This window comes from Aspergillus brasiliensis (assembly GCF_001889945.1).
Source record: "Aspergillus brasiliensis CBS 101740 unplaced genomic scaffold ASPBRscaffold_25, whole genome shotgun sequence".
Taxonomy (NCBI): domain Eukaryota; kingdom Fungi; phylum Ascomycota; class Eurotiomycetes; order Eurotiales; family Aspergillaceae; genus Aspergillus; species Aspergillus brasiliensis.
Window position 1 is genome coordinate 121,098 of NW_027137466.1, and position 25,688 is coordinate 146,785.

Consider the following 25,688-nt stretch of genomic DNA (forward strand, 5'->3'; position numbering starts at 1 on the left):
TCAGACCTTCCATTTTGGACTATCTTGTACTAGTCTCACAAATACATAGAACATAGAATGCCTAGAACATAGAATTAGACTTTCTGTGGCTTTGCTCAAATCTCTCTCTTCTAGTTACTGTTCGTCGGACGCAAGTGAAGGAACTCGCCTATGAGACTCTTAAACATGCCAAATGCCAATAGTCTCATTAGTGCAAGGGTCGGGTTAGTGGTAAGTACTAATCAAGCTAGTATTCGATACTTACTCAATAACCATATTAGCCTAGTGCATCACTACGATGATCCGCGTCGGCTATATATATTCGATCTTCACTCGCCATAGTAGCAACACAGAAAACCTCCACCACATAAGATATAGTCCATAACAACCCAATTGAATGTCACCGCCCTTCCCCTCATCGTTCTACATATTTGTTATTTTCCAATTGAGTTTGCACCTTAAAACTGGCTTCCCATGAATTGCTGACTCATCTCGGAACGCAGGTGCCGATCAGATCCGCCGCTTCAGCACTTGAACTACGCGATCACCATCGCAATTATAACGACCTATACCCTGAGAAAGAAGCAGAATAATTTCCCATAATAACCGAGGAGTATGAGCTGCTGAGGACCCGGACATACTGGTAGTAGAATTATGGGTACCTCGATTGACCGTGAAGAGATCGACCGCGTGCTGCGAATGAAACGCAACCAGCGCGAGGCTCGAGCGTGTTATCCTTGCCGCCAGCGCAAGGTGAAATGCGACAGCACCCTGCCGTGTCGAACATGCCGTCGACGAGGCCATCCCCAAATATGCGTCTATGATCAAGATTCGTCTGGGTCCAAGAAGACCCGTAACACCAGGCAAAGACGCTCCTCTGCTGCTTCCCGTGGACCAAATCATACCCCAGCCGCTGAGCAGGGACTCGATGCCGAGCCACCATCTCTGCCCTCAGAACGCAGTCTACCGGAAGCCCAGTCAGAGCCAAGGCAGTACTATAGTACCCGAATCCCATCATCAGATGGCCCAGATAATGACATTGTCTACTCGGGAGACAATTCGGTGTTGTCTTATCTTCGCAATCGCACGCAAGACGCCAATGGCTCCATGACCCGTGAGGTGGGCTCTGTTCTAGGCCTGCAAAATACCTACGGCAGTTATCCGTTCATGGACTTTCGAACACCTCAGGACCGGTGGAGGGAACTTTTACGAATCATCCCGCAGCGAGCGGAGCTGTTGAAGTAAGCACATCGTGTTGTTATTGATGACAACCTCTTAACGGAGAGCAGGTTCTTTCATTTCTACCGAATATCAGCATACCCTTTCAATCCTATCATAGTGGACATTGAGAGATTCGAACAAGATGTGTGTTCATACCTCAATGCTTATGCATCAGGAGAGCTGCAAAACACTGCACAGATTTGTGAACGATGGGCCACTGATCGGTCTGTCGGACTAATCAGTCTGTTACTTGCGGCCTTGGCTTCTGGTGCCCATTATTCTGACCTGGATTACATGCAACGAACCGAGCTATGCCAGGATTTTGGTACGTCGCCCAGTCTATTCCTTATCTGTGCATGTTGAACTCACGAGAGGAAGCCAAACGATCCTTTCAAGCTCTTCGACTAGCCAATTTTCTTTTCCGTCCGACGATGGACGTCATACAGGCACTTCTAATCGTAGGCAATACCCTACAGAACAATGGCCAGTCTGATGCAGCATGGGCTCTATTAGGGACCACAGTCCGTCTTGCGCAGACATTAGGTCTCCACAGCGAAAAGAGTGTAGCACACCTGCCGGATCATGTCAAATACAAAGCACGAAAGCTATGGTATCTTCATCATGCTCCATGTAAAGACCCCAGCTGACGCGGCTACAGGTATACTGTCGTATGGCAAGATTGCCTGCTCTGTCTATGTTACGACCGGCCTCGTGTAGTCTCCATGACTGGGTGGGCTCCGGATTATTCAATCCTTTCGAGCAACGACCTATCTTTCACTGAAGCTATGTACTTTTTGTGTCAAATCGCCCTGAATATGATCACGACAGACGGTCCCGAGATACAAGGGTATGCGCGACAGCTGGATATTCTGGCCACAATCGATAGCCTGCACCAACGCACGCAGCCACATTTGCGTGACCGCCAGGAATGCAAAACCCTCCAGCACAACCTGGAGCACCTGGCGTTGAGAATGCACATTTCTCTCGCCATTTCTGTCTTGACACGGCCAGCGCTGAAGCGCACTGTTATGCAGGACGCCTCCTACGACATCTTGCGCACCCGCGCCAAATTGAGCCTGATTGACGCCGCTAGGGCCTTTCTGGATTTCCAGGCTCTGAGTGTGGTCCCCCTCCGCAGCTGGTCAATGGTGCACACAGTCCTCAGTTCCACTTTACTTCTTTGCATTTGGGAGGAGACCCGAAATGATCCCGAATGCCGTGACTTACAGCAAAAGGTGATTGAGGTCTTTTCTGCCGCGGGTTCAGTAGGCACAGTGGAGAACACGACATCGGAGAATGGACAATGGCTATCGGAACGGCATATACGGGCGTTGATCACTCTGCGCAATGCGGTTCGGACGGCAGTTGAACGTGAAAAGGGGGAGACAAATGTTGGGACCGAAGGCGCGGATCAGCCCCAGCCATTTTTCCCTATCTATGGGTATGTGCATCCACTATTGTCTGATCTGTGGAGCTGTGTGGTGGATGCTGATTTTGCAGTATGCCGGACGGGATCCCGGAGGATTTCGGTCAAGACTTCTCACCAGCGACCTATCTGGACTCTATCATGAACGGTATGCCGAGATTCCCGATGCTTTTGTGACCGAGCTAATCATTGCAGTACCCGTGTTTGACTTGTCCAAAGAGCTGGGTTTTCTCTGAGCTATCCATGACGTTATGCCGCCCCCCCTGGGCAACGGATACTCGGGGGCTCGGGGAGGCTCGGATACACGGCAAAACTGGGCCACACTAAGCTTGACTGTAACGCAGGAAGGGTCTGAAGAGAAACTGAACCCAGCAAAAAAAAAAAAAAAAGCTTTCATCTCAGGGATTTACTGTAGCTAATGGTTTGCCACTAAGCTATATATATACTTGATAACTCAACTCCCTGACAGCTACCATTGCAGTCGATCCAGTCAGTGACAGCAAGCAACCCACGTTGAGAACATTTACAGTCCGCGCAATTGTGACTACCACAATTCAATATTCCACATCAACACTCATGTTCAACTCAATTCTATCCGGTACTACTACACCAAACTCCGGTCGCGCATCTCCTCCCACCACTGAAATGCCTGTCGAAAATGATCACGCGGCTGTTGCCCGTCCAGCGCCCCGTCGCCGCCGCATTGTAGTAGCCATGACGGGCGCTACTGGAGCCATGCTCGGCATCAAAGTCCTGATTGCTCTGCGTCGGCTAAACGTGGAAACACATCTGGTCATGAGCAAATGGGCGGAGGCTACAATCAAATACGAGACCGACTACCATCCCCAGAACGTGCGAGCGCTGGCCGACTACGTACACAACATTAATGACATGGCCGCCCCCGTATCCAGCGGCTCCTTCCGCGCGGACGGAATGATCGTGGTACCGTGCAGCATGAAGACCTTAGCTGCTATCCACTCCGGCTTCTGCGACGATCTCATCTCCAGGACAGCAGATGTGATGCTCAAGGAGCGCAGGCGGTTGGTGCTAGTAGCGCGCGAGACGCCCTTAAGCGAGATTCATCTGCGAAACATGTTGGAGGTCACCCGAGCTGGGGCAGTCATCTTCCCCCCAGTCCCAGCCTTCTACATCAAGGCCGGAAGTATCGAGGATCTCATCGATCAGAGTGTTGGACGAATGTTGGATTTATTTGACCTCGATACCGGGGATTTCGAGCGTTGGAATGGATGGGAAAAATAAGTCTTTTTCTTATGGGCTGAATTTTGGTGGCATGTCTTGTATAAAATTAAAGGGGCGTTGACTGGATTTTGGTTCTTGGGAATTTTATTCTTAGCTTTGCCTGTACATAGTTTGGGTGCGGTTTGATAGCCGACGATCGGCCGACCCACGAACCGCATTTGCATATGATTCCATTTTCCTCCATTTTTGGTCGGATTTCCAATCCCGCATCCAAGCACCCCCCATCACGAACACGTTGTGGTTGCTACAAGGACTCACTCGATATTGCTGGGCCCTGCACGCCGCCCAGATGAGTTGTACAACAAGCACGCGAATCGGAAGATTCGACCAAGCAGGTGAAATGTCCGTGTTGGCGAACCAAAGCGCAACGGTCGAGGCTCCTTTCCCCGCAGAGGCAGCCGTTCTGCAGACTTCGAACTGCGGGGGAAAACGGCACTTGATCAACTCAGCACTGGTGCAGTGACCAACAGGATGCGAGCAATGTTTGCCCTAATATATTTGGGTTGATCTGCTGATACGGGGTCCCTCTCGTACCAGCCTCGGTTTGCGCATGAAAACGGGTTCGGATGTTCCTGAGCCGCCCGGTTGGCGTGATATTCTCCACCCACAGCTGTCTGTCCCTCTGATGGACAAAACCTTCGGATCAGCGATCGTCAGGCCAACTGGCTATGAAGATAGGGGCTTGGTTGTCTTGATGCCTAAAATTGGAGGTCTCATAATCAAATCCACAGCCGAGGAGGCACATGGCGATGTCGAAACCCATGGGAGCTGATTTTTCGGTTCTCGGACCGTGCTCCAGGATAGAGATGGATGTCCGGTACTTGAAACGAAGGGGAGAAAATGGAAACTGTATATAGAGTTCCTCGCAACCCCGTCGATGAGCCTGTGACCCATAGCGGTACAGATCATGGCCATCATGAAGGCCCTCTTTTGGCTCTCCCTCCCACTGGCTGTCTGGGCCACACCGGTCCAACGGGATGCAGCTCCTACTGTCACTATTGCATATCCCTCGGCCACTATCATTGGCAAGTCCGGGGATGTCGAGAGCTTCAACAATATCCCCTTTGCGCAGGCCCCCACAGGCTCGCTGCGTTTGAAGCCTCCACAACCCTTGGAAACCGCCCTTGGCACTGTCCAAGCAACCGGCGCCTCGCAGTCCTGTCCGCAGATGTACTTCACTACGGACGAGAGCGAATTCCCGACCTCGGTCATCGGCCTGCTGGCAGATCTCCCATTGGTACAGTCGGCGACCAATGCCCTCGAGGATTGTCTGAACATTGACATTCGACGCCCGTCCGGGACCACAGCGGACTCGAAGCTACCTGTGCTGGTCTGGATCTTTGGCGGAGGGTTTGAACTTGGTTCAAAGGCCATGTATGACGGTACAACGATGGTTTCGTCGTCGATTGATAAGAACATGCCCATCGTGTTTGTAGCGATGAACTATCGCGTCGGAGGCTTCGGGTTTATGCCCGGAAAGGAGATCCTGGAGGACGGGTCCGCCAACTTAGGGCTCCTGGACCAACGCCTTGCCCTGCAGTGGGTTGCCGACAACATCGAGGCCTTTGGTGGAGACCCGGACAAGGTGACCATCTGGGGAGAATCAGCGGGGGCTATTTCCGTCTTCGATCAGATGATCTTGTATGACGGCAACATCACTTACAAGGACAAGCCCTTGTTCCGGGGAGCCATCATGGACTCCGGTAGTGTTGTCCCTGCAGACCCCGTCGATGGGGTCAAGGGACAGCAAGTATACGATTCGGTCGTGGCATCTGCAGGCTGTTCCTCTTCTAATGACACCCTAGCTTGTCTGCGTGAGCTAGACTACACCGACTTCCTCAATGCGGCAAACTCCGTGCCGGGCATCCTGGGCTACCACTCCGTGGCGCTATCATATGTGCCTCGACCGGACGGGACGGCATTGACGGCATCGCCGGACGTTCTGGGCAAAGCAGGGAAGTATGCCCGGGTCCCATTCATCGTGGGCGACCAAGAGGACGAGGGGACCTTGTTCGCCTTGTTCCAGTCCAACATTACGACCATCGACCAGGTGGTCGACTACCTGGCCTCCTACTTCTTCTATGACGCCACCCGGGAGCAGCTTGAGGAATTAGTGGCCCTGTACCCCGACACCACGACGTATGGATCCCCTTTCAGGACGGGCACGGCCAACAACTGGTATCCGCAATTCAAGCGATTGGCTGCCATTCTCGGCGACTTGGTCTTCACCATTACACGGCGGGCATTCCTTTCATATGCAGAGGAGTTGACCCCGGACCTTCCGAACTGGTCGTACCTTGCCACCTATGACTATGGCACGCCGATCCTGGGGACCTTCCACGGCAGTGACCTGCTGCAGGTGTTCTATGGGATCAAGGCCAACTATGCCGCAAGTTCCAGCCACACGTATTATCTGAGTTTCGTGTATACGCAGGATCCGAACTCTAATCGGGGGGAGTACATTGAATGGCCGCAGTGGAAGGACTCACGGCAGTTGATGAATTTTGGCGCGAACAACGCCGGTCTCCTCACGGATGATTTCCGCAATGGGACATATGAGTTCATCCTGCAGAATGTCGAGGCGTTCCACATCTGATGCCATTGGCGGAGGACTCCGGATGGTCAGGGACCTACTAGCCTTATGAAATTCATGATGCATGTGTTTGGCCTCGGCAAATATATACTATAGGATAATGTTAGTGACTAGTAGCAATATTAATGAAGAATATATGTGTGACCACGCGTCGGACCTGCATTATACGGAGTAGTTTCCCGTTAGTCATATTTGCCGCCGTTATAGGGGTCGTCATAGCAGCCAATCAAGCCACCACGCACGACCGGGGACGGCGAATCCCCGGTAATTGAATAAAATTGCATCCCCGGCCAGTGAGGCCAGCGATTGGACACCTCTGCCAGGTCCAGGACCATTCTGCAGCGATGGTTGATTAATTGCAATTTCCCCCGGGCCGGCCCGACACCGCGATAGGCTGGTTTTTCCACACCACCGGAGATTCGTCGCCTGGTGCCTCGTCCGTTCACCAGCTGAAGTGGCGAGATGTCTCTGCAGGAATTCAAGCTAGATGCTAAGCGACGTACGGAGTAGCATTGCAATCTATCTCGATGCATGTGCTTCATCCCTCTTGCATACCCCTCGTGCAGATGTGGTTTGGTTATAAATTGAAGTGGTTGGTCCGGGGGTCCGTGAGGGGTTGAATTGTTTTCCTCCTCATCTCAGACGCGACTGCAGTGATTTGAGCTTCATCCCCAGCATCGTTCATCTTCAGCAATGTCGTTCCGTTCTCTCCTCGCCCTGAGCGGCCTCGTCTGCTCGGGGTTGGCTAGTGTTATTTCCAAGCGCGCGACCTTGGATTCGTGGTTGAGCAACGAAGCGACCGTGGCTCGTACTGCCATCCTGAATAACATCGGGGCGGACGGTGCTTGGGTGTCGGGCGCCGACTCTGGCATTGTCGTTGCTAGTCCCAGCACGGATAACCCGGACTGTATGTTTTCGAGCTGACGAGCACGTCTAATATATCATGAGCGTGGCTTGAATGATTGATTGATGCTGACTGATGTGTGTCTTATTATTGTAGATTTCTACACCTGGACTCGCGACTCTGGTCTCGTCATCAAGTCCCTCGTCGATCTCTTCCGGAATGGAGATACCAGTCTGCTCTCCACCATTGAGCACTACATCTCCTCTCAAGCGATCATCCAGGGTGTCAGTAACCCCTCTGGTGATCTGTCGAGCGGTGGTCTCGGTGAGCCCAAGTTCAATGTCGATGAGACTGCCTACACTGGGTCTTGGGGACGGCCGCAGCGAGATGGTCCGGCTCTGAGAGCAACTGCTATGATCGACTTCGGGAATTGGTTGATTGTACGTCCTCCACTTCCCCCCTTGCGTGTGATTTGCGACGTATGTAGCTGACTAGTAGTCAGGATAATGGCTACACCAGTGTCGCCACGGATATTGTTTGGCCCCTGGTTAGAAACGACCTGTCGTATGTGGCGCAGTACTGGAACCAGACGGGATATGGTGTGTTTGATCGATCGGTATTCGAGGGTGTGCATCGGAGCTAACTCGCGGTCGCAGATCTCTGGGAAGAAGTCAACGGCTCGTCTTTCTTCACTATTGCTGTGCAGCACCGCGCCCTTGTCGAGGGTAGTGCCTTCGCGACCGCCGTCGGCTCGTCCTGCTCCTGGTGTGATTCGCAGGCACCTCAGATTCTCTGCTACCTGCAGTCCTTCTGGACCGGCAGCTACATTCTGGCCAACTTCGATAGCAGCCGTTCCGGCAAGGACGCGAACACCCTCCTGGGAAGCATCCATACCTTTGATCCTGAGGCCGGATGTGACGACTCCACCTTCCAGCCCTGCTCCCCGCGTGCGCTCGCCAACCACAAGGAGGTTGTAGACTCTTTCCGCTCGATTTATACCATCAACGACGGCCTCAGTGACAGTGAAGCTGTTGCGGTCGGTCGGTACCCCGAGGATTCGTACTACAACGGCAACCCGTGGTTCCTGTGCACCTTGGCTGCCGCGGAGCAGCTGTACGACGCTCTGTACCAATGGGATAAGCAGGGAGAGCTGGAGATCACCGACGTGTCGCTGGACTTCTTCAAGGCTCTGTACAGCAGTGCTGCCACGGGCACCTACTCTTCGTCCAGCTCGACCTATAGCAGCATTGTGGATGCTGTGAAGACCTTTGCCGATGGCTTCGTTTCTATTGTTGTAAGTCTACACCACCAAACGTGTGCTTGTATCTACCTGGGATGTGTACTAACAGGATTAGGAAACTCACGCCGCAAGCAATGGCTCTTTGTCCGAGCAATTTGACAAGTCTAGTGGCGAGGAGCTTTCTGCTCGTGATTTGACCTGGTCTTACGCTGCTCTGCTGACTGCCAACAACCGCCGCAACTCTGTCGTACCTCCCTCCTGGGGCGAGACTTCTGCGAGCAGCGTGCCCGGATCCTGTGTGGCCACCTCTGCCTCTGGTACCTACAGCAGTGTGACTGTCACCTCGTGGCCAAGTATCGTCGCTACCGGCGGCACCACTACTACGACTGCTACCACCACTGGTTCCGGCGGAGTGACCTCGACCAGCAAGACCACTACGACTGCTAGTAAGACCAGTACCACTACATCCTCCACTTCCTGCACCACTCCCACCGCCGTGGCCGTGACTTTTGATCTGACGGCCACCACCACCTACGGAGAGAGCATCTACCTGGTCGGATCAATCTCACAGCTCGGCGACTGGGACACCAGTGACGGCGTGGCTCTGAGCGCTGACAAATACACTTCCAGCAACCCACTCTGGTACGTCACTGTGACTTTGCCGGCTGGAGAGTCGTTCGAGTACAAGTTCATCCGCGTTGAGAGCGATGACACTGTGGAGTGGGAGAGTGACCCGAACCGGGAATACACCGTTCCTCAGACGTGCGGAGAATCGACCGTGACGGTGACTGACACCTGGCGGTAGACGATTAATTCATATACGAATATATGGATGAGAATGAGAGTAATTGGTTATATAGTTAGTCGTGTACTTAGTGGATGTGCATAATAGCTGTGAAATGGAAGCCCAGTCACGTGATCGTTTCCGACCGACGGAGTTGATATATTCGGAAATATGGACACAGGAGGCCAGAACATCTTCTCTCGCGTAAAAGACCAGCCAGTGCCTGAACTACTTTTTGTACCAAGCAATAGGCAAATAACAACTACGCTCTCTTGCTCACCCTGCTGGTATCACTGTCACTCAATGCATCGCCATGAGCTCATCTTAGATCCAAGCACGTAATTCCATAGCCGAGGTTCCACAGTGGAGCAGCAGCATCACCCATCATTGCTTTCCCCAGGGGCTTTCCCAAGTCCCAAGGGCTACTCAACCTGGAGTATGTCATTACCAGCCAATCAATAGTCTTCGCTCTAATGCCCTTGAATAATTCCAAGAGGGTCTCTATCCATCAAACCCAGTTCAATTATAGCCGAGATGCATGGTGGAGCCGATTCGACAGTTTTGCCGGAATGTCGGGGCCAGTTGATGCGGTGGTCATTGGCCGCTCGTGATGCCATCTGCCACTAAATCCGATCATTGATCCACCGCCCACGAGGCGTGTCTTTGCTTTTGCGCTGCGTCCAGGTTCAACTGGGGGGTTCTCTTTGCAGCTCCAGTCCAGCGTTGACTGACTAGTCTACCTACTGGCCTGATCGGCTCCATCAGAGCTATGGCGTTATCCCGTGCCGTTGCTGCGCCATCGCTATCTTGATCTGCAAGCTCGAACTCACACCTCTTGCTTTAATAGTAATCTTGGTGACTGAGAGTGTCGGTGAGTGACAACAACATCACGCAGGGAGGGAACTGATCCAGGAACTGTGCGCTTCCCACCATGATGTTCTTACTGGGTCTGTTGGCCCTGTTTGTGGGATGCGACGCCCTTGCTTTGCAGCAGCAGGTACTGCTGGAGGATGAGTCGTCGGTCTCTGCACGAAAGCCCAACTTCCTCTTCATTCTCACGGATGATCAGGACCTCCGGATGAATTCTCCGGCGTATATGCCGTATACGCAGGCGAAAATCAAGGAGAAGGGTACCGAGTTTCTGAATCATTTTGTCACTACTGCTCTCTGCTGTCCGTCGCGCGTGAGTCTCTGGACGGGAAGACAGGCTCATAATACCAACGTGACGGATGTGAATCCACCTTATGGTACGAACACTCCTTCAATCGGTTCGGAGTTGTCGATGGTTGTCATTGCTAATGCGGCATAGGCGGTTACCCCAAATTCGTCGCCCAAGGCTTCAACGAGAACTTCCTCCCCGTTTGGCTGCAGTCCGCCGGTTACAATACCTTCTACACGGGGAAACTGTTCAATTCTCACAGCGTCACTACATACAACGCGCCCTTTGTGAACGGATTCAATGGCTCCGATTTCCTCCTCGACCCCCACACTTATTCTTACTGGAACGCGACGTACCAGCGAAACCATGAGCCTCCGCGGAGCTATGAAGGAGAATACACTACGGACGTGATGAAGGAGAAGGCGTCGGGGTTGTTGGCAGATGCGCTGGACAGCGACGCGCCTTTTTTTCTGACGGTCGCGCCGATCGCGCCGCACACCAACATTGATGTGGAAGGGCTGGGTGGTGCGGGTGGCCCGAAGATGACGGAGCCGCTGCCTGCACCGAGACATGCGCATTTGTTTGCTGATGCTAAGGTGCCGCGGACGCCTAACTTCAACCCGGACAAGGTATGTGATATTACGATCTCGTGGTGGTGACAGGCGCTGACAACAGTAGGATTCCGGTGCGGGGTGGATCCAAACCGTGGAACTGCAGAACCAGACCGTCATCGACTATGAAGACCATCTTTATCGCCAGCGTCTACGCGCTTTGCAAGCCGTAGATGAGATGGTGGATGCGCTGATCACGCAGCTGGAAGAAAGTGGACAGATCGACAACACCTACATTATCTACAGTGCTGATAACGGCTACCACATTGGACATCATCGTTTGCCTCCCGGAAAGACGACCGGCTATGAAGAGGATATCCGGGTCCCGTTTTACATTCGCGGTCCTGGCATTCCCAAGGGAAAGAGCGTTGACCGCGTAACCACGCACATCGATATTGCACCTACGCTGTTCGAGCTGGCTGGAGTTCCCTTGCGAGACGATTTTGATGGTACCCCGATGCCCGTATCGACTAGCAAGAAGACCCAGTCGATTTTGCATGAGCATGTCACAGTCGAATTCTGGGGCCACGCCGTGCTTGAGGGCGAGTACGGCTCTATTGGTGAGCAACCCGTCTCTTACTACCTGAAAAACAAGCTGACCGAACTAGGACCCGGAGGCTCATCCATTATGGGAAACAACACATACAAATCAGCCAGGATTCTCTCGGAAGAGTATAACCTCTACTACTCCGTCTGGTGCGGCGGTGACCACGAGCTGTACGATCTCTCGGTAAGTACCCATCCCCGACAATATTAAAATCAATAACCTAACAACATCAGACGGACCCCTACCAAATGAATAACATCTATGCCCATCAAGATTCTATCCGACTCCTGGACAGACCTCTATCCAGCGTGATCGATCGCATCGACGCTCTTCTTCTGGTCTTGAAGTCCTGCAAGGGTAACACCTGCATCCAGCCGTGGCGGGTCCTCCACCCTGATGGGTCCGTAGAGAGCCTCAGGGATGCGCTGCATGTGAAGTATGACTCCTTTTACACAAATCAGCCCAAGGTGTCGTATTCGGTGTGTGAACCTGGGTATATCATTGCGGCTGAGGGCCCGCAGGTGGGATATCAGTACCGGGATGGGTTGAGTTGGGAGGCGTGGACTTGATGATTCATAGAGTACGAGTATGGGTATGAATTATGAGAGTTATTGTTATGTATATTTATAGATGGTTTATTAGAATCTCATGGTCAAGAACCGAGAGTCATGGACGTAATGACATGGCCAGTGTCGATCACGACAATGGCATAGTTAGGCGAAGTGGGCGGACGGTTAGCCAAGAATAGTACTTCGTAGTCAGCATCAGATAACAGGAACAACAACAACCGATCGCACCATTGATAGAAAATTCCAGGAAGTTTAAATAGCCGAGACCAAGAGAGCAGACGCAAGACACATGGAACAAGCAAGGCACACCCGGTAGATAACCCGGGAAGAAGTTCCTTGATCCATAGATCCATCCCACGGCAACAACAACAACCACAACAAGCAGCAATGAAAACCGTCAAAAATGACACCATCGAATCCTTCAGCCTTAGTAGAGTTCTGTGGCATATCGCTTAAGCACAATGCAAGTAAAATAGATTAGATATGAGAATTCGCACGCGTGGCCCAACGATCTAAACTAACTACTCTGTAACTAACCCTGACATCAAAGCCAGCGGCGATTGCGCCATCAAGCCCCCGTCTCACTTCATAGTGGATTTTGCGGGTCACCACCTCACGGATTGACTGTCTGTCTAGGCTTGACACCACGCATGCTATCAGTGCCCAGAACGTAGCCATTAAAATATAAGTAGTTTGAATGTAGGCCCATATTTTTATTTCATGTGAACCGGAGATTTTATGCGTTGTGTTGTTGTGAGCGGGAAAAGAAATATACTTTGCTTTTTTCTCTCTCTCTCTTTGAAGCCCCTTGCATACGGTCGGCCCTTGATTGAACTGTCGGTCGTGTCTTGTGTTACTTGAGCTTCAGACGATCTTTGTCTTGTGTTTTTGTTGTCGTGATGGTGGGGAAACAGTTCGAGTTTGAGGATGGGAGGGACGGTGTCGTGCCCTCCTTTGAGGAGAAGAAGGTCGTCAACGAGGTCTATACCGATAATGATGCTGCGTCGGAGGAGATTGTCAAGGATTGGGACGATAAGGAGGAGGGAAAGCTGCGGAGGAAGTGAGTCGTCTCTTTTCTTCATCGTCGTCCTTTATTCACTGCCATATATGTATGGGTATTTATACTGACTGGTATATAGGATCGATATCATCCTCATCCCTATCCTCGCTCTCGCCTTCTTCGGCCTCCAAATCGACCGCGGTAATATCAGCGCTGCTCTCACCTCCACGATCACCAAAGATCTAGGCATCACCACGAATCAAGTCAACATCGGATCGCAGTTGCTTTCGGCTGGTATTGTCATTACGGAGATCCCGTCCAATATTATACTCCAGCGTCTCGGTCCCCAGGTCTGGTTGTCCGTGCAGCTGGTCGCTTGGGGTCTGGTTGGCACGTTTCAGGCTTTTGTGCAGTCGTACCCTGCGTTTTTGGCCACGAGGTTGTTGTTGGGTTTGTTGGAGGGAGGGTTTATTCCTGGTTTGTTTCGTCATGCTGTTGGGTCTGTGGTTCATGGGCTAACGATAGCCTTGGTACAGGTGCCCTTTACTATCTCTCGACCTGGTATAAACGCCCTGAGACGAGTTTCCGGACCACTCTGTTCTTCTATGGACAGATGTTTGCGGGCGCGACGTCGAGTCTGATCTCGGCTGGCTTGTTGAAGCTGGATGGGAAGTGCGGGCTTGCAGGGTGGAGGTGGATCTTCCTGGGTATGTCTCTGCGTGCTTCGGTCATAGTGAATGAGGAGAGCTAATGGCCTCCAGTTGAGGGACTGATTACCATCTTCGCTGCTATCCTTTTCATCCTGTTTATACCTAAGAGGGCAGGCGATGGCAGTCCTCTCATCAGCATGGGTCGCTGGAGTTACTTCTCCCCTCGCGAGAAACGCATTATTCTCGACCGCGTTCTGCTTGACGACCCTCTGAAGACGCGAGAACATATCAAGATCACTGGCCGGGATATCTGGAAGACTGTCACACAACCCACGACGCTTCAGCATATGTTCATCACACTGGTGGCCATGTCCGGCTTCCAGGGCTTGAACACTTACACTCCCAGCATGATCAAGTCCTTCGGATTCAGTGCCGTCAAAGCAAATGCACTGGCCTCAGTGCCAATTTATGCGAGTATTGTCTGGACGACAATCATGGCTTATTCCTCGTATGTGTCCCTGCTTTGTGGTGGGGGGAAGTTGGATGCTGACTGCTGCAGGGACAAAATCGGGCATCGCGGGCCCTTCGTCCTCCTCTGTATCACGTGGAACGTCATTTCGTATGCGTGTCTGCGCACCAGTCCTACAGATGCCTCAAGCTGGCACAAGTACTCGGTCATTGCTATTGCTAATGTTGCGTACTGTAGTATGCAGTATGTACCCTTGACCGTCCTCGGGTACCCCGTTTGACGCTTATATGCTGATGTGGATAGTGTTCTCAACGTTGGTTGGCTTTCCTTCTATTGCAAAACACCTCAAGAGCGGAGTATATCCATGGCGTATGTTATTCACTTACCTTCTTCGATTGTCTAAGATAGTCCTTGCTAATACGGTGGCAATGATAGGTTGATCGTCATGTCCGCCAACCTTGCGGGTATCTCTGGGGCCCAAATCTTTCGATCCTCGGATGCCCCCCTTTACATTCACGGTCTCACGGCCATTTGTGCTTTGGCAGCCGCGTCATGGGTTCAGACTCTGGTTCTAAATCTACAGTATCTCTTCAGGAGAAAGAATACCCAGGCTGGAACTGTCTAAGATGCTCATCTGGGATGATGCAGGGCCATGCATCCTTGGAATTAATGATGCTACGAGATAGATTTACTTAATGACACGCTCATATCCTCACACTAGCTGGTCCCCCGGTCGATGCCGTCGGCCTTTTCCTTTTCTCTGCGTTTCCCTTTGCCTACAAAACCTGACACTTGACCCCCCCCCCCCCCTTGTCCCTCCCTGTCCGCCGAAGCCTGCGTCGTCACCTGGACATCTCCGTCGAAAAACTCGTAACCTCGCTTCCAGTAGCGTGTCTCAGGGCGTGCCTGCAAAGGTATAGATACCCCCTTCTTCCTCCTGGAAGTTTTTCCCTCTTTCAATCTTTCTCATCCATCTGCCCTCCTGGTCTTCCCCCAGGAGGGATTAGTCATCCCTTATATTTTCGTCCTCGTTTTTTGCACTTTTCCTTCTTTGAGCTTTCCAGATTTATATTATTATATCTAATCCTCTCTCAAAGTGTGACACCTTCCCTTCATCTGGCTGGTGCGGTGTGTGGTGGTGATAACTTTCACATGAAGTTGAATCTCCTTCCGCTATTACCGTAACGTTGTCGTGGGTCACCTTTTATCAATCTTTTGTCTCCACTACTACATGATGTGTTTTTTTCATGAATACCTCTCTCTCTCAGCAATGTCAGACTCGGCCTTGTGGGCGTGGTATCGTGATTCTTGCCACTGATGTTACTCTGGTCCTTCGACTCCTGCATCGTCGGTGTGCGGTCTCCTTAACCACAGCAACATCTCCTCCACTGCCTCTGTGCTTGATAGGATATCACATTCGAGATATTCTTTGCATATATGATTCACACCTTCCAGGATGCTGTTGGTTTCAATGTTCTGCTCAACCCCCTCAGCATCCTTGTTGCAGCCTATTATGTCATGTGATATATGTTCAGCATATATTGCTTTTCATCTCTTCCTATTCCTTTCTTCAACATGCACATAAGCTCTGGCTTTTATCTCCTATATATTACTTCCTTCTATCGCCTGATGTGTCGATGAGGCCCTCGGAGACCTACTGCGGTCGTCTCCCCGCTGTGGCATTTTCTTTCTCTATTGTCACACCTTCACTGTGCTTCGGGTTTGGAGCAATCGACTTCCATCATTGGCATCAATCATTCATTATAATGGTTACTCTACCTTACATATCAGATTGAGCTCGTTGGCTACCAGTACTCAAACGCAGCAAAACGAAGAGAGTGCCCGAGGTCATGCTGGGGGTAACACGACGATACCCTTGCTTTTGCACGAGCGGGCCATCTCATCAGTACCGACGAATGCAAGGATGCTTGCAATTGATACAGACGTCGCAAGGTATGGACAGGACACTTTCTGGCCCGTGCATGCCCGTTCTACTCGTGAACTAACCACACCCCACAGATAAAATGCACTGGGGACAATAGGCTACCCTATCTGCCTCATGAGTGCGGTTAGCGACATGCTCTACTCTGCCACTCAGAGTAAACTCATCCTTCAGCAGAGTCCACGTTGGGCATCGAGTGGCTCGCAACTATAGCTGAGAATTTTCCACAAGCCAGCTTGGCCTTGGTGGCTGTGTTTGATCAGCTCATCCAACTATCGTTAAACACTTGAGACCCCAATATATCTTTCATCAACCGAGAAACAACAATATCGACTACCTATATACGAACGTCCGCAATAGACTGCCTTGTGGCTCCTGTCCGACTCACAGTCCAATAAGCTGCGATTAACATCTGAACAACATTTTTGAGACTTAGTCATCACTGACGGTGCTTTGCAGCAGGTCTTTTGATGAGGCAATTCAAAGCAGGGCCTGATGGGGCTTTCAACGACCAATCTACAATCTAGCCACCGTCACGGCATTTCGCTGCGAACGAAACAGGCTCTAGCTAAGGCAAACACCTCGCAGCAGTTCATGCCCATGCCGCAGGACCTGTCACAGTCTAGTCAAGGGTAGCAGATGGTCAATGGTCAGAAGATGGACTGCCAAATTGAACATGGGCAGAACTTGCGAGATTCTCTAGATTTGCAACGATGTGACCCGCGATATATACGACTTGGCTCAGAAGGGCACTCTAGGTTCTTCAAGTTGTCAAAGAATCTCTTCACAATTGTTCCTGGCACTTACTGATCCATCAAGTGGTACGTCACACTAGCTGTATTGGTCAAAGCACGTTTTATCATGAGTTAATGCTGATCTGTTCCGAAGCAATGCTGCTAGCTAACAAGACGGCTGTGACCATGTTTGCTACTGCCGTCAATCGTGATGCTGATTGGGTAGATCGTTAGGAGACAGCTATACCACTGCTTGCTCCCGAGGGCTAGAGTGCGGCCGAAAATATGAGAAATATCTGGGACAAAAATATAAACAGTTTCGATCAGTTTGCATTGTTTTATATATACTTATAAAGGGGCCACTGAGCCCTGCAAGTGTTTAACATCCAGCGACCTTAGCACCACTTGTCGTGACTGCTGCCGGTTTCGACCGTCTCTACACACAATTTCCGGGACGATTCAAGACATAATCGAATTATTATACATCATATAAAGAGTGCACCAAGTCTTGCAAGTGCACTGTTCAGCAACATGGGCACTACTTGCGATGAAATCTAGACTTGGGTGTCTCTTATATCGAGCACGGCCTGCAAACCATGAAGACTGAGGATGTGATGTCCTGTACATTTACCTCTTTGCCAGGACATCTTTTCCCGGAGGGTAGCCGATGTGCTTCTCGTGATGGACGGTTCAGGAAAGTTGTCACATGCCTGGTACTAGGCCCTAGCTGTCATCGCTCCGGCCTACTATATAGTCATCACTTCCGTGGACAGTCTGCATCCAAAACGCCAATTTCTCTAGCGGAGGAACGTCATACTCGTCACTTCCTTTTCAGGAAGGTCATTTCAAGGCACTTCTGATGAATGACGTCCAAATAAAACAGCATCATGTATCCTGAAGCAGATTCCATACTATCAGGGCGTGAAACCCCCTCCCCCCCATTCTCCAATTTGACAGGCCTCTTCACTACGTTGTTCGAAGGATCAGCTACTACTGCTGCTGTGGCTTGTGCTCCATTATATAACGCGTCTTGCTGTAGCGAGACTGGAAACGTTGGAGCTGTTATACTACCGGGGATGGTTGCAGCCAACGAACATGATATCAATGTGGCGGGCAGGTATATATAACGCACTTCCTACATCATCGAGGTCTTTGAGCTTGGCAAAATTGTTGCAACCTGCATTGTATGAAGAATGCCATCCTCTGCAATGTCAGCTTCCACATATGATGTGATGGCTGGGGGTATGAGTACGAGATTCTCTCTCCTCCCCTTCGGCCGAGGCACATAAAGTTGGCAGAACTGCTCAAGAGAATTTGGAGTCAAGCTGAATATCATCAGTCCCAATCAGTGGATGAGCTTTTCGATTTCACCAGGAACGCCGGCCCTCGATTGCTAAATCGACAGTGTATTCGGGATTGGGGCAGTTACCTACCTATAAGTTTGACCCTCCAGAGGCAGAGGGTTTGAGGCATATGTTGATGTCTGCCAAGCCACCTTGACAAGGTTGGATCTATCGCGAATGGTAAAGTTTGGATTTTCCAAATCTCTTGCAGTTTCTGCTAACATCTACAGCTCCAACTTGCTCTACCCGAAAGAAGACTGTATCAATAATCGGCTAACGTTCACCTGCCGAACCATGTCAGCCAGCGCGTCATCTCCTACTGCGTCTATCAGAACATACTCAACACCTCAGTCTGAGATATTGTAGTTGTGACTCAGGATGTGGGATCTGATCCTACGGTTTGTCGCCTTTGCTTTTTAAATCGTTGTGAGGAAGATCATGCTTGCGTTACTTGGGTTTATCTTGCAAAGCTCTTCGTCCAAAGACAATTATGATGGCTTTTCCTCATCATAGGTCCAGCGGTCGCCCTTGTCAAGAGAACATTACAAGTGTTCTTCGAGCCTCTGTGTATCACAGTCCTTCCTCCACTTCTACAGTTCAACAAGCTCTGCCCGAGCTGCGGTCCCGTCGAAGCAGTCTTGTTCAGGATCAGGGGCGATCCGACAAAACCGGTATGATTAAGCCATCTGGCTGAATTGGTTTCGCATTGACAACCAATCCTTGAAAATTAAAATGGAACGGTCACATGGATACTACTGGTTCATTTGCTACAGGGGCCATGTCGCTCTGCTGGTGCCACGGTACTCGAGGGGAGTCGCTCCTACAGTCGAATACTCAGACATCCGCATTTCATGAAACTGCAGCTAGCCTTTGCGACGATGAAGCAGTGCTGTATCTCAAACAACTCCCTCGCATCTCAAATCTGGCGAATATGACACCAGGTTAGATTCGCACGTATAGCTTGGAGCAGCCGCGGAAGCATCTTCGGTGTTCTGATTGATTTCCCACCTCAGTTTGGTGGTGCTGTCGGGGATGCAAGACACAGTGGTGGTAGCGAGAAATAATATAAATCGTTTTGACGAAGGAACAACAGCAGGATGGAGAAAGAAGAACTTGGAGGATGCGAAACGTCCCATCGTGGAAACGAGCGATGACGACGCTGAAAGCAATAATGGCTTGGAAATCTGGATCGGACCAAGCATCAATCTAGTCCACAAAGAGTGACAAATACGGATGATGAATAAATCTTCACTCTGCAGCTCATGGTGGACAGTGCGATGCGGATATTGGTGTCTTCTGTTGTTAGCGGTGTGGATGTGAAAACATAAGCAACCTGCCACTGCCGTGAACTAAATGGTTGGATGCTTACGAACAAGGAGCTGTTCATGGCGGTCTTGTAATCTGGCAACTCGCATGGCTCTATGTTTGTGTGGGAATGGTCCAGCACATTACGTATTGATATATTCAAAGATGATCCAGCTGTGGTGAACCGAGGAAGTAGGAGAGCCGTTTATAGCGCTCTTTAAATGGGGTAACTCGCACAGCTCTATGTTTGTGCAGGCGATAGGTCGGCCCATTCGGTCTTTGTACTTGCGAACCAAATTTTGCACAACGTTTGCTTTCTCACCTCCTGAATCGTCAGAGTGCCACGCCTCTTGGATGATATTGCATAAACCATTGAGTCCTTTGCCGTGATACAGAAATATGGCACCCTCACTGGCTTTGCATTAATCTCATTGATCAATGTATCCATTTATATGTATCTGCCAGATTTAACCACTAGGTAAAGCATCATGTTGTCGTCCAATACTAGTTACTTTATCAACCCTGAAATATCTATCCTATATAGAATTGCAAATGGGAGCCACTCTCCACCCATTAGTTTTGATAGACATGGCCCAAGATAGACTCATCAACACTGGAAAGACAACATACTATTCTATGCAGTGTGTAGTAGTACTTTGTCTGCTCATGAAGTAGAATCCAATACGGCACTATTGGTACCTAGTTACTATCATGACCATCACAGTAATTTCTCCGCCAGTAGTAGTAGTAGTAGTAGTTATTTAGGTTAGTAGTTGTAACTACGCGTCCATCAAGACCATCCGAGAGAAACGCAATGAAAAGAAAAGAAGAAGAAAGAAAATACGAATATAGCAAGACAGCAAATGGCCACAAAGAGAGAAGATTCAAACTTCTTGTCGCTGAAAAATAGACAGTACTGCTAAGCCATGGTCTACTGGGTGGGTGGGTAAGACCGTTTTCTGCCACCTCCCGGCAAAGGCGGTAAAAAAGTGTACAGTTTTCCCGGGGACTTTTTGGGGACTGGATGTTTCCAAAATCCGCAAAAGCCGAGGTTTTTTGGTCGAGGTCGACGACGTTCTGCCGTTTGGGCGGTGGACATAGCGGTGGAGAGGGCGGTCTGAGTCGCGGTTCTGGTTCTGCCGGGACATAGTGGGGGTCTCTCTAAGCTGAATACTGTGGTGGGTCGTGGTTTTTTTTTTTCCTTTCTTTCTTTCTTTTTCCTTGGTGGCAATATGAAACAATAGCGCAGTGCTAAGCTATGACTTACATACTCTGTAGAAGATGGGAATCTATGACAATGGTAATGGTTCTGAGCCTGGTGGGACGGTGGTTGAAGCTATTATTGTTGCGGTGATGTAAGGATTTGTGTGGGCTTGCAGTTATTTGGATCTAAGATATTCAGACTAGTATTCATAACTAAATGTTGTTCGTTATCAAGATTGTTGCAATGATATATACAGTATGGTGGTAGATTTAACAGAGCCAACAGGAAACCCTCAGAGAATCACCAGGAAGCTAAAGTTGAAAGACTTGTCCCGTGCATACTGAATCCAAGTCGTGCCAGGCTCAAGATCCAATGACCAGAACGTCTTGAGGAAGGAAAGAACGCGATACCGATCAAGGTTGCCAGTCAATCGGATGACATTCTTCATGGCCTCCTCTACAGTGCTTTGCATCTGTTGGTTGCCCCTAGGTTCTGTTCCTGTAATGAAGAGTGGCCATACCAAGTCTTGAGCGACGGCGGCGCTGCACGAAAGAGGTAGTACATGTTTGAGAAGCATGCCAAGTGAATGTTGAATGCCATCATCGGGGGCCGTGCTGTCGGAAAGGACACGATGGGTATAGATAAGCGTGGCATGATAGAACATGTGTACGAGGCATTCAAAATCATGCCGTGCCTGGACAGATCTGAACTTGATGGTGTCGCTCATCTGGATCATCTGAGCTTTGGCAAATTCAATGTCAAGTAGTGTGAACTCGATTGGGATTGATTGCGAGCTGCACTGCATGGTGTATTTCTCTCGCTCAGCCCGGGTCACGCTATGCATGATTCGGATAAAATCACAGAACACTGTGACATTGTCGTGCGCTGGAAAGTCACCTTGTAGCTGATCGATCGGATCGAATGTTGTCAATCCAAGGTAAACTGATGTGTAGTAGTATTCGTAGAACAGAAATACATCGGCGATATTTGCATACAGTGCACTGCTGGCTGATTGTAGATTCCACTGGACAATTTCCCGGGCACATTGGATGTGTATTCGCCATTGGGCAGCCGGTGCTGTCAGTAGTTCCCGATTGTAAAGAATGAGAGCAGAAGCCAGGATATGTCTCGCTTGATCTCGGCTTCGAACCGCAGTCGGATCCTGCAGTATGTCTCTCATATCCTTTGATAACCATGACAAAGCCACGTTCTGGTGGTAACGGGAGATGGCTTGGAGTGTCTGTGCCCAGTGATGGTCTCTTGGATACTTGGAGGCAAGATCCTTTGAAGCTAGAGCGAGTACCGAATACCGTACAGTTGACGAGTCGTGCGCCAGAGGTAATACTACGCTTCTCCAAGGATTGTGGAGGTCATCCACCCAAGCGAGCTTTGTAGCGACGCCTCGATCGAAGTGATCAAGTAGTCCAGCAGTGATGCTATCGAAGGGCAAACCGCGCCAACGGGCGGATAGTGGGAGGTCCACATCTATCGGCACGACGATGTCTGCACGGCGCTGAAAGGCATTATGTGATATGTGGGAGTCTCTCCTGACCGGTATTGCCTGTCCCGCCAACTTACCCCGGCTTGCCACTCCCTGGCCCCATCTTAGGTTGATCCCATACCCGGGACACCGAAGGTTCCGTGAAGAACACTTGCGACAATGAGGTAGCGTTCTATCGCAGGAGATGCGACGGACCCTGCAAATCTGGCAGTCTGAAGAGGTTATTGAGATGAGCTTCAATTATCAGCTCAGTGCTTAATTAAGGGAAATTACCTTTAGCTGGCACTTCCGCAGGCGTTCGATCGGCGGTCATGTGTATTGGTGAGAAGATTTTGCGTCCTGCCAAATATTCCTGATGGTCTATTCTCCAATGAAAACCATGCTGCAATCTTAGTGGGCAATGCCGGCGATGTTCGGAAGAGGAGGAAAGATCGAGCTTGCCCATTCAAGGGTCCCCATCAGCCGACATTCATGGTGAACAGATGAGAGAGTATAGCAAAGTTTGAGCATCTGCGAAGTGAAAAGGGTAAGCACATTGCTTTGTCACGATGGTTGGATCGAACCCTCTGCGGAACGCCGGTCTAAACCAGTAAAGGAAGCCAAGACGTGAAAACAAACTTCCCGAAGTTCCGGTGGGTCATTTACATCATTTTGCCCGCAGCGTCCAGTTGCTGCCAGTCCAGAGGAACAAGCAAAACCCCTGGAAACCCAATTAAGAGTTTTAGGTTCTTTTGATTTTCAGACCGTGGACACTTGTTGATCCTTCTCTCTGCTGGCTGCTTGCTCATCTTGAATCTGTCTGCAAAGGCGCAATGATCGAACACCGCGTAACAGAAAAGAGTCAGGGACCCCCTCTTCCGTGTGGGTCAGCGATTCTCGTTGTGGAATAGATTCATTCCCACGAAGCGCCACACCAGGAAAGCATGGGGCGGCTCTTTATATGGGATCAGTCCCTGGATCCTAGCGTATCATGTCTGTTGTATACTGGCAATGTCTCTACGCAAGCTTGTGGTTCTCTCATCGATGGATACACTGTACTCCGTATAATACGTGGAATCTGCTAATCTATCAACAGAAGAAGATTATAGTACACCACACCACTAACCTAAACAACATGAAACTCCTTCAAATTCATCGTCTCATCCTCCGCCCTCTTCAAGTACTCCTTCTGCAGTAACCCTTTCAGAAACGGCGTATAATCAAACACCAAGTCCCTCAGCTTCGCCAATGGCCAAGGCAAGCTATGGAACATATTACTCGTAAACCGAGCAAATTCCATATGGTGATTCACATAATCGACGCGCTGCTCCTCAAACAGTTCAAATCCCGCATTGACAGCCTTCACATCCCGCAAATCAACTCCTTCCAGCGCCTTCGCAAGAAAATACCCATCCTCAATGGCCATGCCCATTCCGTACGCTGCATATGGCGAAACAGGGTGCACCGCATCTCCAATGCCCACAATCCTCCCAGAAGACCACTTCTTCATCGAAGGCCGATTGTAAATGTCCCATCGATACACCTGCGTCTCGAAATCAGTGGCCTCCACCAACTGCGGCATGGGATCTGACCAGTCCTGCAGGATCTTCTTTACGTGGGCTCTGGGATCCTCAGGAAGAGGCATCCCTTCCCACCCCGGCTCGACAACCCACCACTCGAAGCCTGGCTTGCCGTCATGCAACATAGGGAAGAAACTCGCTTGGTATTGCCAATCGTGGGAGATAACACCGGTGTTGGGAGGGATCCCGGGAATGTGATCACACCACGCAAGCCAAAGCCGGATGCCCGTGTGGAATAGTTGCGGGTCACCAAATGCCTGGCGCGAAACGGCGGATCGGATGCCATCTGCTGCGATAAGGATATCTGCCGTTACTGGTTCAATACCGCTGTCCGTGAAGATGACTTGTATTGCGCCCTCGACGTCCTCATATCCTGTCACTTCGTGGTTACAGAAAATGACCCCCTCGGGAACAAGATCGAGCATTTTCTGAAACGCCGATGATCGCAAGACACCGTATTGCCAGCCCTTGATTCCCATCCGTCTCTCGACTTCTGCGTTGAACGGCAGTAGGGCCCGTTCCTTGCCCCATTTGTTCCTGAAGTAGGTCGATGTATAGGATCCGAAGTTCTCTAGACTGATCCCGTAGGAGCGCAGGATCGCAAGCACGGGGATGGAGAGGAGGACTGCGCCCCCGAGAGCGCGACATTCGGTTTGTCGCTCGAAGACCCGCACGTCATAGCCGCGCTTGATGAAGGCCAACGCTGCGGATATGGCGCCGGGGCCACCGCCAGCGATAGCCACTCGTTTGCCGGGGCGCCAGGTTGACATTTCGCTAGTATTATGTCTATGAGAACTCCGAGGAAGAAAGGTTATAGATCTAGATTAATAGAACAATAGAATAAGAGGATTGAGCCAAACGAAATGGAAAAGTTATCTATATAAATGCTACGAAAACACGAAGGAATGGATTGTATAGAGACGCTTACTCAGCGGATATCGGCTTTTGCAAAGCTACATCATCTCCCGTACGGCTTTGATTATGGCACGGCACGAGCCCACTTGGCACAGTGCGAAACGATTAGGCTCGCTCGGTTAGTAGCAAGTATCTTGCAGATACTGTTGTGTGTTTACCTTTTAGAATAATGATCTGAGATTGTGGAGGGCTGGTGAGGGTATCGTTTCTGAGATTGATTGATTGATTATCTTGGGATATTAGCTGCATGAGGGATCTCCGAAGTGAGCTGATATATATTTAACCGCCGAGATATGCGTGCCAAAACTGGGATTGGCTGTTACGATATAGGATCATTCTGTTTTATTTAATGAATATATGACATTACGCTTCTAAGTTCACTTCTCGGTGGTATATAGGCGAGGGCAGCCTGAGACCTGTTGAGGATATGTTGATTGGGAGAATATCAGTTGCAAGAATGGCGATTCCAATTCTGTACATAGCAAGTAGGTTGTAATTGGGATTGGTACTGTATTGACCTGGCCCGAGGTAACCTGTATCTGTTGGCCGGGTGCGTTGAAAAGTATGTACTTCAAGTTCAATAGAAGGTCAAGGCAATAAAGCGCATTAAGCTACAAGAGCATTGATCGACGACGTATGCACCTATCTTCTGATTACCATCTGATAGTAATAATCTACTCTCTATTCAGTGCGTTATTTATGGAAGGGAAGGAGCACATCCCACCATATACAGCATATCCTATGTAGTGTTTGTGGGATGGACTCATTGCGTTTGTCTGTATCCCATAACAAGGCAGGAGGGGACCGATGATGCGTTAAGAATCATCATCTGA

The 25,688-nt window shown here is 50.3% G+C and overlaps 10 protein-coding genes across 10 annotated transcripts; 8 read left to right on the forward strand and 2 right to left on the reverse strand.

Annotated features, from left to right (window-relative positions):
- Window positions 1-633: 633 nt before the first annotated feature.
- ASPBRDRAFT_201379 (Zn(II)2Cys6 transcription factor) lies at window positions 634-2,862 on the forward strand (the record flags this gene model as incomplete). Its single annotated transcript, XM_067621542.1, has 6 exons — window positions 634-1,220; window positions 1,269-1,525; window positions 1,579-1,810; window positions 1,859-2,641; window positions 2,701-2,774; window positions 2,822-2,862. The coding sequence occupies 6 exons, from the start codon at window positions 634-636 to the stop codon at window positions 2,860-2,862; spliced, it is 1,974 nt and encodes a 657-aa protein (XP_067473238.1).
- A 340-nt stretch (window positions 2,863-3,202) lies between these two features.
- Window positions 3,203-3,886, forward strand: ASPBRDRAFT_139054 (UbiX family flavin prenyltransferase; the record flags this gene model as incomplete). The annotated part of the gene is made up of 1 exon (XM_067619054.1): window positions 3,203-3,886. One exon carries the CDS (start codon window positions 3,203-3,205, stop codon window positions 3,884-3,886), a length of 684 nt encoding a protein of 227 aa, XP_067473239.1.
- A 685-nt stretch (window positions 3,887-4,571) lies between these two features.
- On the forward strand, window positions 4,572-6,827 carry ASPBRDRAFT_434417 (putative extracellular lipase). Its single transcript, XM_067624998.1, has one exon. It carries the CDS (start codon window positions 4,794-4,796, stop codon window positions 6,480-6,482), a length of 1,689 nt encoding a protein of 562 aa, XP_067473240.1. The 5' UTR covers window positions 4,572-4,793; the 3' UTR covers window positions 6,483-6,827.
- Window positions 6,828-6,847: 20 nt separating this feature from the next.
- ASPBRDRAFT_70083 (putative glucan 1,4-alpha-glucosidase) lies at window positions 6,848-9,368 on the forward strand (the record flags this gene model as incomplete). Its single annotated transcript, XM_067629056.1, has 5 exons — window positions 6,848-7,386; window positions 7,480-7,763; window positions 7,811-7,922; window positions 7,980-8,617; window positions 8,679-9,368. The coding sequence occupies exons 1-5, from the start codon at window positions 7,173-7,175 to the stop codon at window positions 9,366-9,368; spliced, it is 1,938 nt and encodes a 645-aa protein (XP_067473241.1). The 5' UTR covers window positions 6,848-7,172.
- Window positions 9,369-10,278: 910 nt separating this feature from the next.
- ASPBRDRAFT_139049 (sulfatase family protein) lies at window positions 10,279-12,233 on the forward strand (the record flags this gene model as incomplete). Its single annotated transcript, XM_067619053.1, has 5 exons — window positions 10,279-10,594; window positions 10,657-11,135; window positions 11,185-11,677; window positions 11,726-11,847; window positions 11,898-12,233. The coding sequence occupies 5 exons, from the start codon at window positions 10,279-10,281 to the stop codon at window positions 12,231-12,233; spliced, it is 1,746 nt and encodes a 581-aa protein (XP_067473242.1).
- Window positions 12,234-12,976: 743 nt separating this feature from the next.
- On the forward strand, window positions 12,977-15,068 carry ASPBRDRAFT_70085 (uncharacterized protein). Its single transcript, XM_067629057.1, has 7 exons — window positions 12,977-13,293; window positions 13,373-13,710; window positions 13,770-13,940; window positions 13,995-14,391; window positions 14,443-14,595; window positions 14,656-14,721; window positions 14,788-15,068. The coding sequence occupies exons 1-7, from the start codon at window positions 13,133-13,135 to the stop codon at window positions 14,975-14,977; spliced, it is 1,476 nt and encodes a 491-aa protein (XP_067473243.1). The 5' UTR covers window positions 12,977-13,132; the 3' UTR covers window positions 14,978-15,068.
- A 450-nt stretch (window positions 15,069-15,518) lies between these two features.
- ASPBRDRAFT_434545 (uncharacterized protein) lies at window positions 15,519-16,393 on the forward strand. The gene is made up of 2 exons (XM_067625001.1): window positions 15,519-16,305; window positions 16,372-16,393. The coding sequence occupies exon 1, from the start codon at window positions 15,600-15,602 to the stop codon at window positions 16,146-16,148; it is 549 nt and encodes a 182-aa protein (XP_067473244.1). The 5' UTR covers window positions 15,519-15,599; the 3' UTR covers window positions 16,149-16,305; window positions 16,372-16,393.
- A 2,955-nt stretch (window positions 16,394-19,348) lies between these two features.
- Window positions 19,349-19,598, forward strand: ASPBRDRAFT_49337 (uncharacterized protein; the record flags this gene model as incomplete). Its single annotated transcript, XM_067626313.1, has 1 exon — window positions 19,349-19,598. The coding sequence occupies exon 1, from the start codon at window positions 19,404-19,406 to the stop codon at window positions 19,593-19,595; it is 192 nt and encodes a 63-aa protein (XP_067473245.1). The 5' UTR covers window positions 19,349-19,403.
- A 1,452-nt stretch (window positions 19,599-21,050) lies between these two features.
- On the reverse strand, window positions 21,051-22,888 carry ASPBRDRAFT_49338 (Zn(II)2Cys6 transcription factor). Its single transcript, XM_067626314.1, has 2 exons — window positions 22,655-22,888; window positions 21,051-22,593 (listed from the first exon to the last, which is right to left on the reverse strand). Exons 1-2 carry the CDS (start codon window positions 22,692-22,694, stop codon window positions 21,173-21,175), a joined length of 1,461 nt encoding a protein of 486 aa, XP_067473246.1. The 5' UTR covers window positions 22,695-22,888; the 3' UTR covers window positions 21,051-21,172.
- Window positions 22,889-23,143: 255 nt separating this feature from the next.
- Window positions 23,144-24,797, reverse strand: ASPBRDRAFT_49339 (FAD-dependent oxidoreductase). The gene has a single exon (XM_067626315.1). It carries the CDS (start codon window positions 24,708-24,710, stop codon window positions 23,487-23,489), a length of 1,224 nt encoding a protein of 407 aa, XP_067473247.1. The 5' UTR covers window positions 24,711-24,797; the 3' UTR covers window positions 23,144-23,486.
- Window positions 24,798-25,688: the final 891 nt, after the last annotated feature.